This window comes from Canis aureus, chromosome 13 (assembly GCF_053574225.1).
Source record: "Canis aureus isolate CA01 chromosome 13, VMU_Caureus_v.1.0, whole genome shotgun sequence".
In the NCBI taxonomy this organism is placed as follows: domain Eukaryota; kingdom Metazoa; phylum Chordata; class Mammalia; order Carnivora; family Canidae; genus Canis; species Canis aureus.
In genome coordinates this window covers 58,572,325-58,587,484 of record NC_135623.1, presented here as the reverse complement: position 1 = coordinate 58,587,484, position 15,160 = coordinate 58,572,325, and the positions used below count along the sequence as shown (strand labels likewise).

The 15,160-nt window shown below is 38.5% G+C and overlaps 1 protein-coding gene across 1 annotated transcript in view; it reads left to right on the top strand.

The window, feature by feature from the left end:
• Positions 1 to 15,160, top strand: part of DCHS2 (dachsous cadherin-related 2) — a 226,007-nt gene that overhangs the window by 194,039 nt on the left and 16,808 nt on the right. The window contains exons 15-16 of the mRNA XM_077844431.1: positions 7,880 to 8,091; positions 11,395 to 11,546. Of these exons, the coding sequence (XP_077700557.1) occupies positions 7,880 to 8,091; positions 11,395 to 11,546 (364 nt within the window). The remainder of the gene's footprint in view (positions 1 to 7,879; positions 8,092 to 11,394; positions 11,547 to 15,160) is intronic.

Genomic DNA, 15,160 nt, shown 5'->3' with positions numbered 1-15,160 from the left:
CGGTTGTTTGCGTCCTACTTTCTATTGCCAATCTGGTGGGTGTGAAATGGTATCTCACTGTGGTTGAAATTCATAGTTCTTTATTACTAATGAATGTGAGCATTTTTTTCATAGCGTTTTGGCCATTCTTGTTTTCTCCCATATGAAATGCATGCTGATACACTTTGTCTATTTTTCTACTGGGTTGTTTGTGTTTCTCTTTCTGAGGTGTATGGATGTTTCATATATGTTATTAGAACTTATCCTTTCTGTTTTTTCATTGCAAATATTTTTTATAGTTTGTGACTTGTCTTTCACTCTCTCACTGGTACATTTTTATTTTGATGAGTTAGAATTAATCAGTCTTTTACTTTATAATTTTCCCGTTTTGTAAGTGAAGAAGCTCTTCACTACCCTGAGATCATGGAAATATTGTTACATTGTCTTTTAAAATTTTTAATAGTTTTCCTGTTTCACGTGTACATCTGTAGTGCACCTAGAATTTATTTTCCTGTTTTGCATGAGGTAGGAATAACTTTCCTTTGCTTTTTTTTCTCTTTCTCCTCCTCCTCCTCCTCTTCCTCCTCCTCCTCCTCCTCCTCCTCCTCCTCCTCCTCCTCCTCCTCCTCCTCCTCCTCCTCCTCCTTCTTCTTCTTCTTCTTCTTCTTCTTCTTCTTCTTCTTCTTCTCATCCAAGAGGATTATCAGTGATTCCGGTGGCAATAACCTTCCCCTGTGACCTGAAATACCCCCATTATATATTGTTTCCTTCCTGTTTACAGGATCTTTAATTCCTTTGCACTCATCTATCTATCCACACACCAACACCTTACTTCCTTAATCACATAGACCTTAGAAACAGCCTTTATACCAAGAAAGCAGCCCCCTTCTCATGACTTCATGAGTATATTCTGTTATTGACCCTTTGCTCTATTATGAGTCATTGTATCCACTTGCCAAGTTTTCACAGGCACATGTGCACATACATACATACCCTACATGCGTGCGTGCGCGCGCGCGCACACACACACACACACACACAATCCTATTGGGATTTTTTTTCTCCCCAAAGAAAGGAGATTTATTCATAAGTCTTTGGGGTGATGTAAGAGCTCACCTTTCATGCATGAAACCTAGGTACTCATGGCATGCACATTCGATTTCAGATGAAACCTCACTCAAACTAACAAAGAAAATGTCCCAAACAATTCCATTGCCTCAACCTAGAATTAAGTAAGTTATCAGGCCAAAAGTATCCTCCTCCCAAAGCCTGTAGAGCTGTGCATTGCAACTAATAATCATCTACCAAAACTTTTCTTTTTAACTGTGGTAAGAACATTTAACATGAGATCTCCTCTCTCAGCAAAATTTTAAGTGTGTACAATACAGTATTGCTAATTCTAGACATAGTGTTGTCCAGCACAGTTCTAGCACTTATACATCTTGCATAACTGAAATTTCACATCCACTGAACAGCACCTCCCATTACCCCTCCGCCATGGTCCTGGCAACCACCATTCTACTCCCTGTCTCTAGGAGTTTGACTATTTTAGATACATCATATAGGCTGAATCATGCATTATTTATTTTTCTGTGACTGCCTTATTCCACTCAACATAATGTTGCCAGGGTTCATCCATATTATCATGTATGGTGGGATTCTCTTTGTTGAGACTAATATGCAGTTTTATGTATACACTACACTTTCTTTGTCCATTTATCCATCAGCAGACATTTAGGTTGCTAGAAGTCTTTGCTGGAATTATGTTAATTCTAAATATCAGTTTGGAGAAAACCTATATCTTTGTAGTATTGTTTTCTAATTCAGGATGATATGGAAAATCATCCATTTTTTCCTTAAATATATTTTAATGAAGTTTTAATTTTTTATAGTAGGCTTGCATGGTTTTCATTAAATTTAGTCTATATCCTTTATAGTTTTTCATGCTAAAGTAAATGAAAAAAATGCTTTTTCTGACAGTGCTATTAGGTATACTTGAAATTGGCTTTCATATTTTGTTTCTGTATCTAGCAAAGCTATAAACTCCTATTGATTCTAATATTTTCCTGAGCATTTAACATAAACAATCATTACCTGAAAATGACCATTTTCTCCTGTGTTTGTTGGAATCATATAGCTATTTATCTTCCTTTAATGGTAAGCCTAGCTACTTTAACATACATAATTAAAGACTAACATTAATCAATATCTTGCTCCTGAGGGACGCCTGGGTGGCCCAGCGGTTAAGCACCTGCCTTCCACCCAGGGCATGATCCTGCAGTCCCGGGATCAAGTCCCACATCGGGCTCCCTGCGTGGAGCCTGCTGCTTCTCCTTCTGCCTGTGTCTCTGCCTCTCTCTCTCTCTGTCTTTCATGAATAAATAAATAAAATCTTTAAAAAATATATCCTGCTCCTGAATAATACAAGAGATTTAGAATCTTTATCTCCACATATCTCTTTTTCAACATACAAGCTTTTGTGGGCCACAATTATAGTTCTTTCAAATGAGACATTATTAATATTTTTAAATAGATTTCTGTGCTTCTTTGCTAGCTGTTCTTTCTTACATCAAAGAATTCTTTTTTTTTCTTTTTTTTAAAGATTTTATTTATTTATTCATGAGAGACATAGAGAGAGGAGGGGCAGAGACACAGGCAGAGGGAGAAGCAGGCCCCATGCAGGGAGCCTGGCGTGGGACTCGATCCCGGGTCTCCAGGATCACACCCTGGGCAGAAGGCGGTGCTAAACCGCGGAGCCACCCGGGCTGCCCATACATCAAAGAATTCTTCTGGTGTCATTTTATTTCTGGCTAAAGTAAATCCTGTAGTGAGGGTCTATCATAGTAAATTTTTTCAGGTTTTGATTGTCTATAAATGTCTTTATTTAGTTATTTTTAAAAGGTATATTTGCTGGTCTTAGAATTCTAAGTTAACAATTTTTTTTTTCTCTCATCGCATTTAAGATATTATCCCACTGCTTTCTGGTTTCAATTATTGCATTAAGAAGTCAGCTGTTGATCTAAATACCATTTGTTTGTATCTTTTTTTTGGAACTCTAGTTAGACAAGTATCGAGCCAATCTCTCCTATATCTCTTTTGCATACTTTTCTTTTCCTTGTCCCTTTCTCTTCAGTCTAAGGAGCTATATTTTTTATTTCCAGAGATTCTCTTGGGTTCTTGATCAACAATTCCTGGTCTTGTAAAAAAAAAAAAAATCTTTTTCTTTTAAATTGAAGCATAGTTGACATACAATGTTATATTAATTTCAGGTACAACATAGTAATTTGACAACTCTATACCTTATACTATGCTCATCACAAGTGTACCATCTATTGCCGTACAACACAATTATTGTATCATTAACTATAATCCCTATGCTGTACCTTTTATCTCCATGGTTTATTCATTCCATAACAAGAAGTCTGTAAAAAAAGTAATCTCTTATTCCTTGCTCATGTTTCTAAGCTTCTTTTATATATAAACATATGCAATAATCACACATCCTGTGTCCAATAATCCAGCATTTTATGTCTTTGAAGATTTATTCAACTTTCTCTAGATTTGCTAGCTCTCATTCATGGTGCCTTGTTTCTCTCTGATTTTCGAGCTTGTTAACTATGGGCTGCTCATTGTCCTTAAAACTTTCTCTCTGAGGGTTCTTTGAAGACTGGAGTGAATTCATGCCCTTTAGAGAAGAGTTGCTTTCCTTCAGCAAATCAAATCTCCTGGGTAGATCATCAAGCAAAGCCTAGTTTAAATGTAATTTTTGAGGGTTTTAAAGACATATAGCTGTGATAGTGTGGCTTCCATAAATTCAGGCTTAAGTTAATGAATTCACAGCGGAGACTTTCTCTCCCTTCCAACCAACAGCAAGACCAAAAAAAGGAAGATTCTGTGCATCCATTTTGAATTTGTTTTTTTTTTTTTTAAATATTGATCACTCACTTGGAGCCTTTGGGCTTATACTTTATTCTGGTTTTCCGATTGGACTTTTCACCTTTTGTCAGTTCAAGCTTCTTCTCTTGTTTCTTATACTCTGTGCAGCTGTCAGAGATGAATTTCAAGGAAGATGGTTGTGTTAGGGGCCCTTGGAACAAAAATGGTCTCTTAGTGTTTGCTTACCATCCTGGATTATTGTTTTCATTGTTTTTTAGTAACTGGAATCCGAAGATTCCTTACTCATATACCAACTCAATAACCCATTTTATCATACACAAACTCACACACAATTTATCAAGCATTTTGGTTGTATTTGTTATGAGGTATTCCATACTGCTGTCAAGAAACTTTATTAAAAACCTTTAATTATGGTATTAATCTTTCATGTCACCTTTGTCACATAATCTTCAAACTTATGTGTAAAGGTACCTAACATAGGTTTTATGAATATATGTATTTTTTAGCCATCTACCAGTTAAAATAGAAAACTGGTGTGTATGATAAACCAGTAAATATCTCTAAGGTTATGGTTACTCTTCTTAAGGGTAAAAATGTGAGAAAACCATTTTATTAGTTACTGATTTAATAAGTTATGATAAGGATCTCTGATGAGTTCCGTGTTGTCTGTCCATTTGTGCCAGCATTTGCCCCATCCCATACTCACAAACCACATGTTCACTTTTGTATTCACACTCCTTGTCACATTAACTTAAAAACATCTACTATTCACTGTCTAAACCAGCAAGAATTTGGGGGTTTTACTAACATCGTACATATAAATAACAGATAGTAGTATTCATTCCATGATTTGCTAGGTTGACAACAAAAATGATCAAACTTTGCAATGTTTCAAGGATGTAGTTTTAGCAGGAGATAGTTTAAAAGCTTTTGGATATCATACATATTTATCACATTCTGCTTTGGATATATTCGTATGCATGTGCACAGTTCGTAATGGATTGACGTAACCTGATTATGCTACCAAACGTTTATCATTTGAAGGATCTTAATCACATTTTTATGTGTATTTTATAACTTGGGCAAAAGCTACATGTGTACATATATCAGAAAGAAAATATTACTGCAATTTCGTTCTCAAGTTATTATAGAGCTGGCATATGAACACATACGAATGAACACGCAGTTGGTATCTATGAGACTTATACTGGAAGGAAAACATGGACTTCTGCCCACACTGAGAGCCCAGTAGTTCTAGCATCTCACTAGTGACAGTAAATCTTTGCTATCTCTGAGAAAAATATGCATAGAGCATCCAAGGCAAATGTGGGTCTAGTAGGTGTGCCAGCCTTGAGTCATCTCACAGACGGGTTATTGTCTTTCCTACTTACACAACTTTCTCAGCATATGCCAATTATTATGCCAAAAATAAAAACCAAGCAAGGAAAGCATTAGAACTGCAGATCCATTCCAAGCACAAAATTCCAATTATCAAAGCCGAAACACAAGCCTTTTATTAAAAAATCTACTTTGATCTGTGCTATAATTGGCACACTTTCTACTAAGTGACACTGGCAATTTAGTGTTGCGTTTCTATTTTATTTTTCTTTTGCTAATAGTAACAGAACATGATAGCCAAGCTGAATGCTCTGTTCAGTGGAGATGGAATGCTGGATGAGAGCTTTGGAACTACCCTAAACTGGGATTCCTCTGTCATTTGGGGGTGCCAGCTTATCCCTGTTTCCCAGAGGTTTCAGAAGACCAGTTTGTACCAGCTCATCAAAATGCACCTTAGTGATTTTTCCAGCTGCCAATAGTCATATCTACAGTAACTTTTTTGCCAGGGATGTTGGTAACATCAGACGGCACGGCTCATAAGTAATTTGGTTTTCTGAATTGATAAATGATGACAATAAGTGAAAGTGAGTTTATGGAATTTTACATTTTGTTGTATAATGAGTTCCTCACTATACAATATACTTAGTTTTTCTTAATAACAGAATAGAAGCTATAAAAAAAATCCCCGGAAAACACTCAAATACTGAAGTTAGAACACTAGGGCAGGGCATGATTCCCATTAACATCCCGGTAAGTATGTAAGAGCCTGACATTTTCTTGGATTAGGTTGGTTGTCTAAGGAAACTGGTTCAGATAGAACAGTAAGAACTGGGGGCACCTGGGTGGCTCAGTGGTTGAGCATCTGCCTTCAACTCAGGCAGTGATTCTGGGGTCCTGGGATTGAGTCCTGCATCAGGCTCCTCACAGGGAGCCTGCTTCTCCCTCTGCCTGTGTCTGACTTTGTGTGTCTCTCGTGAATAAATAAATAAAATCTTAAAAAGAACAATAGAAAAAAAAAAAAAGAACAATAGAAACTGTGACTTCCAGGCCATATTTTCAGAAACAGTACAGGTTCTTTCATCTGAATATTAAACTTTGATTAGTCCATAGCTATTAAATGTTATCTTTCTAAATTCAGAGTTTTTACAGATATTAAAGCTATCCCTGATGATGGACAGGATGAGAAACATGAACAGGACACTGGAATCTCTATCATGTTCCTGCACCAGAACATGATATAGCACATACTAAATATGCACTATATTACTTCTCCCACAACTCTACAAAGTTGTTATTAATATCCCATTTTTACAGGAGAGGATGCTCAGCTCCATAGAACTTGAATAACTTATCCCGAGTCACAAACATAATGGTGGGGAAGCCAGGTAATTAACCTATGCTAAGCAGCTAGGGCCAGGATTTATACTTGGTTTCAGGTATCTCAAATTCCCAATCAATGTTCATTCAATGAATTTCTATTCAATGGAATTTCTGACAGTGAGAGTTAAATAAATTATGATAACAAAATAATAGTAATAAATTCAGTAAGAAATTTGACAGTAAAAGGGAGGAAAAAAACAACAGGAAGTAGAGAAGAAAATTATATCAGGGGAGGAATTTTATTAATTTGGAGGAGAAACTTGTACAAGACATAAACCCCAAGAATCAGTTTCCCTAACCCATTTATACCTTGTATATGAGGTTATAACATGTATTAATGGATGCCTTCTATAGGCCAGACCCTGAGCTAGGCACTGGGAATATGACAGTTGGTGTAAGAGATAGGCACCCATCCTCACCTTGTAAGCTTCTAAACCAAGAGGAATAACCAATCTGAAATAGGTGAGCACAGTACATGCAAGTGGTCCATGAGAGTCTGTTATGGAATGACTATAGTGACAGGATGGGGCTGGCTAGTCTGAAAAGATCCCTGAGGAACCACAGCAGTAGGGACCATGGAAGGCAGATGAAAAAGCATGCATGGTGACTCTGAAATGAGCATTTGAAGAACAGAAGAACAGAAGAACATCTGTGAGTGTTCTAAGCATTATGCACAGCAGAGAGAGCAAAGTGGGGAATGGCAGGAATGAGACTCCTGAGGCAGGAGAGGCCCAGGCATGTCCATCTTATGGAGGTTAAAAATGCTGAACTTTGTCATCATCACCAGGGAAAGCCATGGAACGGGTTTATGTGGGACAATGACACTTCTGTTTTTATTATTCAGTTCAGAGTGGTAACTGAATTAGTAGGGGGACCCGATGAGTGATGCCATGGGACCCTTCATGCAGGGAAGAAGGTGGGAAATGCCAGTGGCTCGGAGGAGGGCAGCAGCAGTGGTAGTGGAGGATGGATTCAAGAGATGCTTGAAGGCTAGGCTTAGCAGACATGGCAATGGATTAGCTATGGAAAGAGAAGGGAGATTTAAGAGACAGCTCCCACATTTCAGCTATTTCATAGTTTCTTACCCTCCTATGTGTTTGAACCTTGCAAAAAAACCACATTCTCAACTTTTTTCATAATGACCCCAGTTGGGAGGGAAGGGCAGCCATCCAGTGGGAGACTTTTAGGAACAGGTGAGCATGTGAGTCAGAGGCGATTTGGAACTTTTTAAATAATGAGTACAACATCATTTTCTTTTATTTTTTCTCCCTCGAAATAAAAATAGGAGAACTCACTGTGAAAGAACCCAAGTTTCTTGATTTTGAAGTCAGAAATGAAGTACAACTCATCGTTTTAGCGGAAAGTAGGGGGCAGAAAGCCTACAGCAAAGTAGCAGTCGTGATACAAGATGTGAATGATAACTTACCATGCTTTGAGCAAAGCATTTACCAAGTGTCAGTGTCTGAAGGCCAGGTCTACAATGCTCACATCATACAGGTAACAGAAATGGTTTGTGTGTGTGTCTGTGTGTGTGTGTGTGTGAATTATCATGAGTGTACATCAAAATATCCAAAGCCTTTTTCTAGGACATAAATTAAATGCTTCCAAGGGCACGTGAAATGTTAGATGGACTGGACAAAACCTTAGGCTACAGGAAGTTTGCAATTTCTGAGTTCAGTCTTCCTCTCTCCATCCCATGGCCAGTGCTCACCCACTTTCTCTTGGGACTTTGTCCACCACTTTGTCCAGCATGGAATCTACAGGGGCATAAAAATTGGCTCTTCATACCATGTGTAGACTTTAGTGGGGGAAGTCAACAGAGCAAACAGATAATTTAAATGCATATTATTTTTTTAAGATTTTATTTATTCATGAGAGACACACAGAGAGAGGCAGAGACATAGACAGAGGGAGAAGCAGGCTCCCCATAGGCAGCCCGATGCGGGACTCAATCCCAGGACCCTGGGATCATGCCCTGAGCCGAAGGCAGACACTCAACCACTGAGCCACTCAGGTGCCCCTAAATGCATATTATTAATGTTAAATAGAAGTGTCTATTTAATGTCATGAGAGAAAATAGGAGATACAGACTCTTCCTGGAGGAAAAGCATACGACTTCACAGAAGAATGATATTTGCACTAGGCCTTCAAGGGTGAGCCGGCATTTGCCAGGTGGAGCTGCAGCCAGACGAGCATGGACGGAGGCGCGAACACATGGGAGAGCTCCCTGGGTTCGAAATTTGCAGACATTTCATGTGAAAGACACAGATCTGCTGTTTCCAGGCCTAACCCTGTCTCAGAAAAAAGGCTTAAGCTATGAAAAAGAGAGCCTGTCCCTAAGGCTGTCTTGTGCAGGCTCTAAGACCCACTGACCCTTCATGGCCTCTCTCTCAGCTTCTGGACTAGTACCCAGTTCAACCTTTCCCTTCACAGTGGAATTGCCATTTTGTGTTCAAGAACCTGGGCCTCAGGAAATGCACAACCTCTTGGGAATCCGCACAGGAAATCAGTATAAGACCCCTTCCTGGCAAAGTCGGCACCACACCCAGGCATTCCCTCTGGCCTCTGTAACCCACCCCCCTGCTGTGATCCAAAACCTAGTGATGATTACTTCCCTCTCTCTGAGTAGATGGGGTCCAGTAGCTAGATGACATGTCAGGACACTTTCTGGACAAGATCTACCCCAATGCTTTACTGTGTGGCTACCTCTACTTGCATATGGAGAGACACTTTCGTTTGCCTTCCAGTCCAGTTCCAGATGCGCAAGTTCCCCTTCTGTTGGGGCTGAAAAGACCAGCGGAGTCTCGACAGTGTCGGAGTCTTGGCTCTGTGCCCCCCGACAGTCCCGGATACCCAGGATGTCCTCCACTATTTTTGCAGACTTATTTTGTATGACAGCACTCTAATCGCTTCAGTCACCAGCATGTTCCAGAAGCCCCTGAGATCTGGCAACAGCATGAAGGACAGATTGAGAGTGGAGGAAGTTTGAAGCCACGATGGGAGCATGAGGTCAGGCCAAGGCTGAGGGACACAGAGGATAAAAAGAAATAGAAAAGAATTGTAATTAGTCCATCAGCTTATTCCAAAACAAGGTCTTGAAATCACTAATAGAATTAGTTTTTGATTAAAATGTAATGCAGACTAACAGATATCCATGGAGAATGATGCAAAACTTCTATCTCATCCTCAACACTACTTTGATAATATACTGATCAGGATCTAAATTTGTTAGCATGAAATCTAGGTTGTTTCATTAATTAAAAATTCTTCTAAAATGAGACTTTCAATAAGATAGGAAAAAAAATCCACATGTGGCCCGTTTTACAGGCAAAACTTGAAGCAGGAAAAGCAACAAATTAAAGACCCCCATTCACTATGCAGAGATTTCTTTCCTTTTCTGGTACTGGCATGAATCTAAATGTAGTTGGAAATCTTCTATTCAAGCAAATTAGAATTTTTTTCAAGTACAGTACCTCACTTAATTGCTCTTCACATATATCACTTTTTTTTTCTTTTTCTTTCTTTCTTTTTTTTTTTTTTACAAACTGAAGGTCTGTGGCAACCCAGCATCAAGGAAGTCAATAGGCACCATTTTTTTCCAACAGCATTTGCCCCCTTTGTGTCTGTGTCACAGTTTGGTAATTCCTGCGGTATTCACACTTTTTCATTATTATTATATTTGTTATGGTGATGGTGATCAGTGGTTTCTTGAGATGGAATCTATACCTGGTGAAATTTGTTGAAATAACAGCAAAGGATTTAAAATATTCCATAAACTTAGTTGATAAAGCAGCAACAGCAGGGTGTGAGAGGACTGGCTCCAATTTTGCAAGAAGTTCTACTGTGGGTAAAATGATTCCAAACACATCACATGCTACAGAGAAATCACTCATGAAAGGAACAGTTAATCAATCTGGCAAACTTCATTGTTGTCTTACCTTAAAAAATTGCCACAGCCACCCCAACCTTCAGCAGCCACCACCCTGGTCAGTCAGCAGCCATCAACATCAAGACAAAATCCTCCACCAGCAAAAAGATTACTACTCACTGAAAGCTCAGATGATGGTTAGCATTTTTTAGTAATCAAGTATTTTTAAATTAAGGTATGTACATTGCTTTTTTAGATAGAATGTTAGGCCAGGGCAGCCCTGGTGTCTCAATGATTTAGCGCCTACCTTCCTCCCGGGGCGTCATCCTGGAGTCCTGGGATCGAGTCCCATGTCAGGCTCCATGCATGGGGCCTGCTTCTCCCTTTGTCTGTGTCTGTGTCTGTGTCTCTGTCTCTCTCTCTCTCTCTGTCTCTCAAAAATAAATAAATAAATAAATAAACAAATAAATAAATAAAATATTTTTAAAAAAAAGAATGCTAGGCCGTTGCACACTTAATAGACTACAGTATAGTGTAAACACAACTTTTATATGCACTGGGAAACAAAAAAATTCATTTGACTTGCTTTATTACAATATTTTTGGATTTGGGTGGTCTGGAACTGAACCCTCAATATCTCTGAGGTATCCCTGTGTTTTTGCGTCTTGCTTAAATCTGTAGTTCAAAACATGTGCTACTCCTTCTGAAAGTTGTTTGAAAGTCCTTTGAATGGGCCTGCAGAGTACTTTTCCCACCCGTTACCTTCTATGTCATAAACGTAAGCTTCAGCCATTTGTTGCCATTCCTTTGACCATTGTTTTTGAAGTGTTTGACAATTTGTGATTGTTTCATCATGCATTTGTCTGAAAAAACAGTCTTAACTCATCTTGTAGATTGAACCCTTATCTAATAGAAGAGCTGCTTCCTCACAGGTTTTTGCTGTGGACCTGGACAGTGGGATGAATGGCCTCACCGAATATTCCATTCTCTCTGGCAACCAAGGGGAAGCATTCCACATTGACGCACTGAGTGGTGTGATCACAGCAAATGTGATTCTAGATTACGAGCTCACCAGCTCCTACAGGTCGGTCCCAGATTCAGATCCATTTGCTTGTTTATTCGGCTTGTTTCTGACAAATGTGTTGCTTCGGCCATGACTTCCTCTCATGTAAGCTTAGTTATAAAATGTGTTTTCCTTTGATCCGACCTATGATCACCCTTTCAATATACTAAAGGAATCTTACAAAGTATTTGCTCTTTGGAAAAGGTGATTAGATGAGAAGTACCTTAGGGTCCCTTGTAGTTCTTAGCTTTTATGAATTTTTTTTATGCTACTAAGTACTAAATGAGAGACATTAGAAAAGACAGTTTTTGTGAAATGCCTACTAAATGATAGAACACTCTGCTACTTTTTGTTGTTATTGTTTTAAAAAATAGTGAAGACAAAAAAAAAGTGAAGACTCGGTGACATTTCTTTTTTTAATTCTTTAATTAATTCTTCTTAATTAATTCTTTTTAAAATTCTTTTGTCCACAACTGTGTGTGGACAAAAGTACAACCCTGTCGTCAGGTCCTTGTTGCAGTACTGGGTTCTGATGGAAATGATCGGATTAAGCACACATTCAACATTAAATATATATTTTTGTCTACAGTTCAAGGTGTACAGAATTATGCAAATTCTATAAAAGAGAGAATAATGGTCTCATAGTTCATCTAGTTATTTTAAAAAGTCAGTGCTACAAAAATCTAGCGATATATACAGATATATTTATGGCATCACAGTCTATAAAAGAAAAAGGAGGACTCTAAGGAACCAAAAATGTTCAGGAACGGGGATTGCCGCAAACACGGCAGCCCAGCCTCCCATGGAATACCACCATTTGACAAGAGAAGGTGGTTTCTCTGTGAGTGCCACTGAGGAGAGAGCTCTAGGTTATATGGGGATGTGGGGGAAATAACCAGCTGCACTCCAGAACTTACTCTGCAGGCCAATTTGAGTCAAGGTGCACCCATAGACTTGGATGACTTCAGGAAGAAAATATAAGAAACTTAACCTTGTCTGTCTCTGGAGAAGTGGTCACAGGGGAAACATGTGAAACAAAAGCTTGGCTTTCTCATTGTGCATTTTAATATATTCATATCATATTTTTGTATGGTCTTCCAAAAGGCCTTGCACATAGTGTTTCCTTTCATCCTTACAGTCGCCCCCAAAGAAGCCAAGTTAGTCATTTTTTCATTCACTGATAAGACAGCTGATATGGGGTGGCTTGCTCAGGGCCACAGAACCATCTAGTGATCACACAGAGGCTTGAGTCCAAGTGTTCTGATTTTGACTCCCACTGTTTCCACTGTACAAGCTACGGAGCAGACCTTCTACACAGAGGAAAACCAGGCATGTGAAAGCCCGGAGTGCCAGTGTTCTCCTAGGCCAGACTGCTTTCATGTTTAATGAAGAAAGTGCAGTAGATGCATGTGGCTGAGCTGATTACAGTGGGATCTGTTACAGGACGGGTTGAATTCATTAACCTCTGAAAACCTTCCTGGCTCTAAAAATTTGATTGTTTAGTTCTTTTTGTTTAATATATTTCAAAATATGACTTCAAAAGCATTTGCAAAGTTTAAGGCCTTATCCTGTATTAACTAGTAGGATTCTGTTCGGTAATATTTTAATGTAATCAATTGTTATGATGCTTATTGTATAAATATATTAAAACCGGCTGTATGACTATGTTACAACCCGTCTCTGCTACCTTGTCTCTACAGTCATTTTACGCATACAGCTGATTTTCTTGCTCTGTAGATGACTGTAGGTTAAGTCTCAGCCCCATGCCACCTGAGTGATGACAAATTCAGAGCTTATTGAAGATCTGCTGTGTTCCAGAAACTAAGCACTTCTGGATTGTAATGACCTTCTGTCCTTATGTTCTTCTTACTCAATGGAGCCTAATTAGCAATTAAATCAGACTCCTTTAAGCTTTTTCCTATTTGCGTCATTGTTTCAATGTTCCCAACGTCTAAATTGGTCCCAATATTTAAAAGTGCCCCTCTCCAATTCACCATGAAGAATTTAACTCAAGGCCTGGAGAACTGAGAGAATTTGAACTATACACACAGGGCCACAGAGAGATACAGAGACAACCACACACAGACACACAGACACACACACATACACAGTCTCAACTATCACCAGAGCAAGGAAGTATTTTCTTTTCTTTTTTTTTCTTTTTTCTTTTTTTTTTAAGGAAGTATTTTAAACCTCCTGCCTGTTCATGCTTTCCCCTGTATCCACCCCCATGTGGCTTCTCTTCCTCCTTAGTGCTTTCCCTGATATTTAAAGTAACAGGAAATATAGGATCACTTTTCCCTTGTCTACTGCATAGTTAGTGGATGCTTTGGAAATGGTAACATTCAGCTTTTAACTTTACTTTTGAAGTACCGCTATTTGTTCAATTGAAGAAAATATTCCCAATTCTAAAATGAAGGAGAAAAAGATATTTTCAGTTCTGATTATACTCAATATACTGAGGCATTAAAGAAAAATTAAATAATTTTTAGGCCTCTTATTAAGCCATATATAAGAAAGCTCAGTGGAGAGGTGATGACAAACTATAAAATAGACCTTAAGTTCTATCTGACTGATATTTCTGAATTTTTAAAAACTATTTACGAAGCATGAGGCTGGGGATGTAAAGACACATGCCACAGTTCTTGTTTTTGGGGAACTCAAAAATCAAGCACCATTATAACCCATGGCAAGAGGCATATTAATAATCACAATAGTTGCCATTTATGGAGCTGCTTTAAATGTCGAATTCTCATAACCGATTAAGATTTACAGAAAGAGGAAATTAAAGTTCAGAGAATAAAGTTGTTTGCCAAGAATACACAGCTAGTAAATGGTAGAACTGAGGGGATTCTTGCCCGAGTGAGTGGTCTTAGTAGGGCTTCCTGTTGTACCATGTGAATGAATCTGCGGAGTTCATACCTGTGTATTTATGAAACAGAATGGGAAAAAAAAAACTTTAGGCAAATAAGAGTTAATTTAAAGGTTTAAATATTCAGTTTCTGTAGCAAAAATATTCAAGTTCAAAAAGCTTGAACTCTTTATTGGCAGGAGCAACGCCAAACTCATACTCTCCACTGAGGGCTTGTTATGACCGTGAGAAAAATACTGAAAATCAATTGTGTGTAGAAGGTAGGAAGTCAGCTGAGATGTTCATTATCTTTTCCAAAATACATGACTCATAAACAGCAGAGTTGGGACTGCAGCCGCATCCTGCTGACTCCCTGTGAAAAAAAAAAAAAAAAAAAGAATAAAAGACATTTCAGGCAAAAAGCAGGAAAGTCATGCATATGCAAAAGTGTTTAAACAGTATGTTTGGAAGTAACAAGTGGTACAGTGTACCTGAGAAGCAACTGAGTGTGGGGTAATGAAAAAAAGGCTGGGAATGTGGAGGAATAGGAGGAAGGTGGCCAAAGGTACAGAGTTTCAGTCACAAGATAAAGAACTACTGGGGACATGATATACAACATGATGACATCGTTTACACCGCTGTGTGGTATAGTTGAGAGTTGTTGAGAGTAGGTTTAAGAGCTCTCAATACAAGGAAAAATAATTTCTCTCTTTTTTTGTATCTGTGTGAAATGATGTCAACTAAATTATTGTGACAATAATTTCACCATATATGTAAGTCAAAT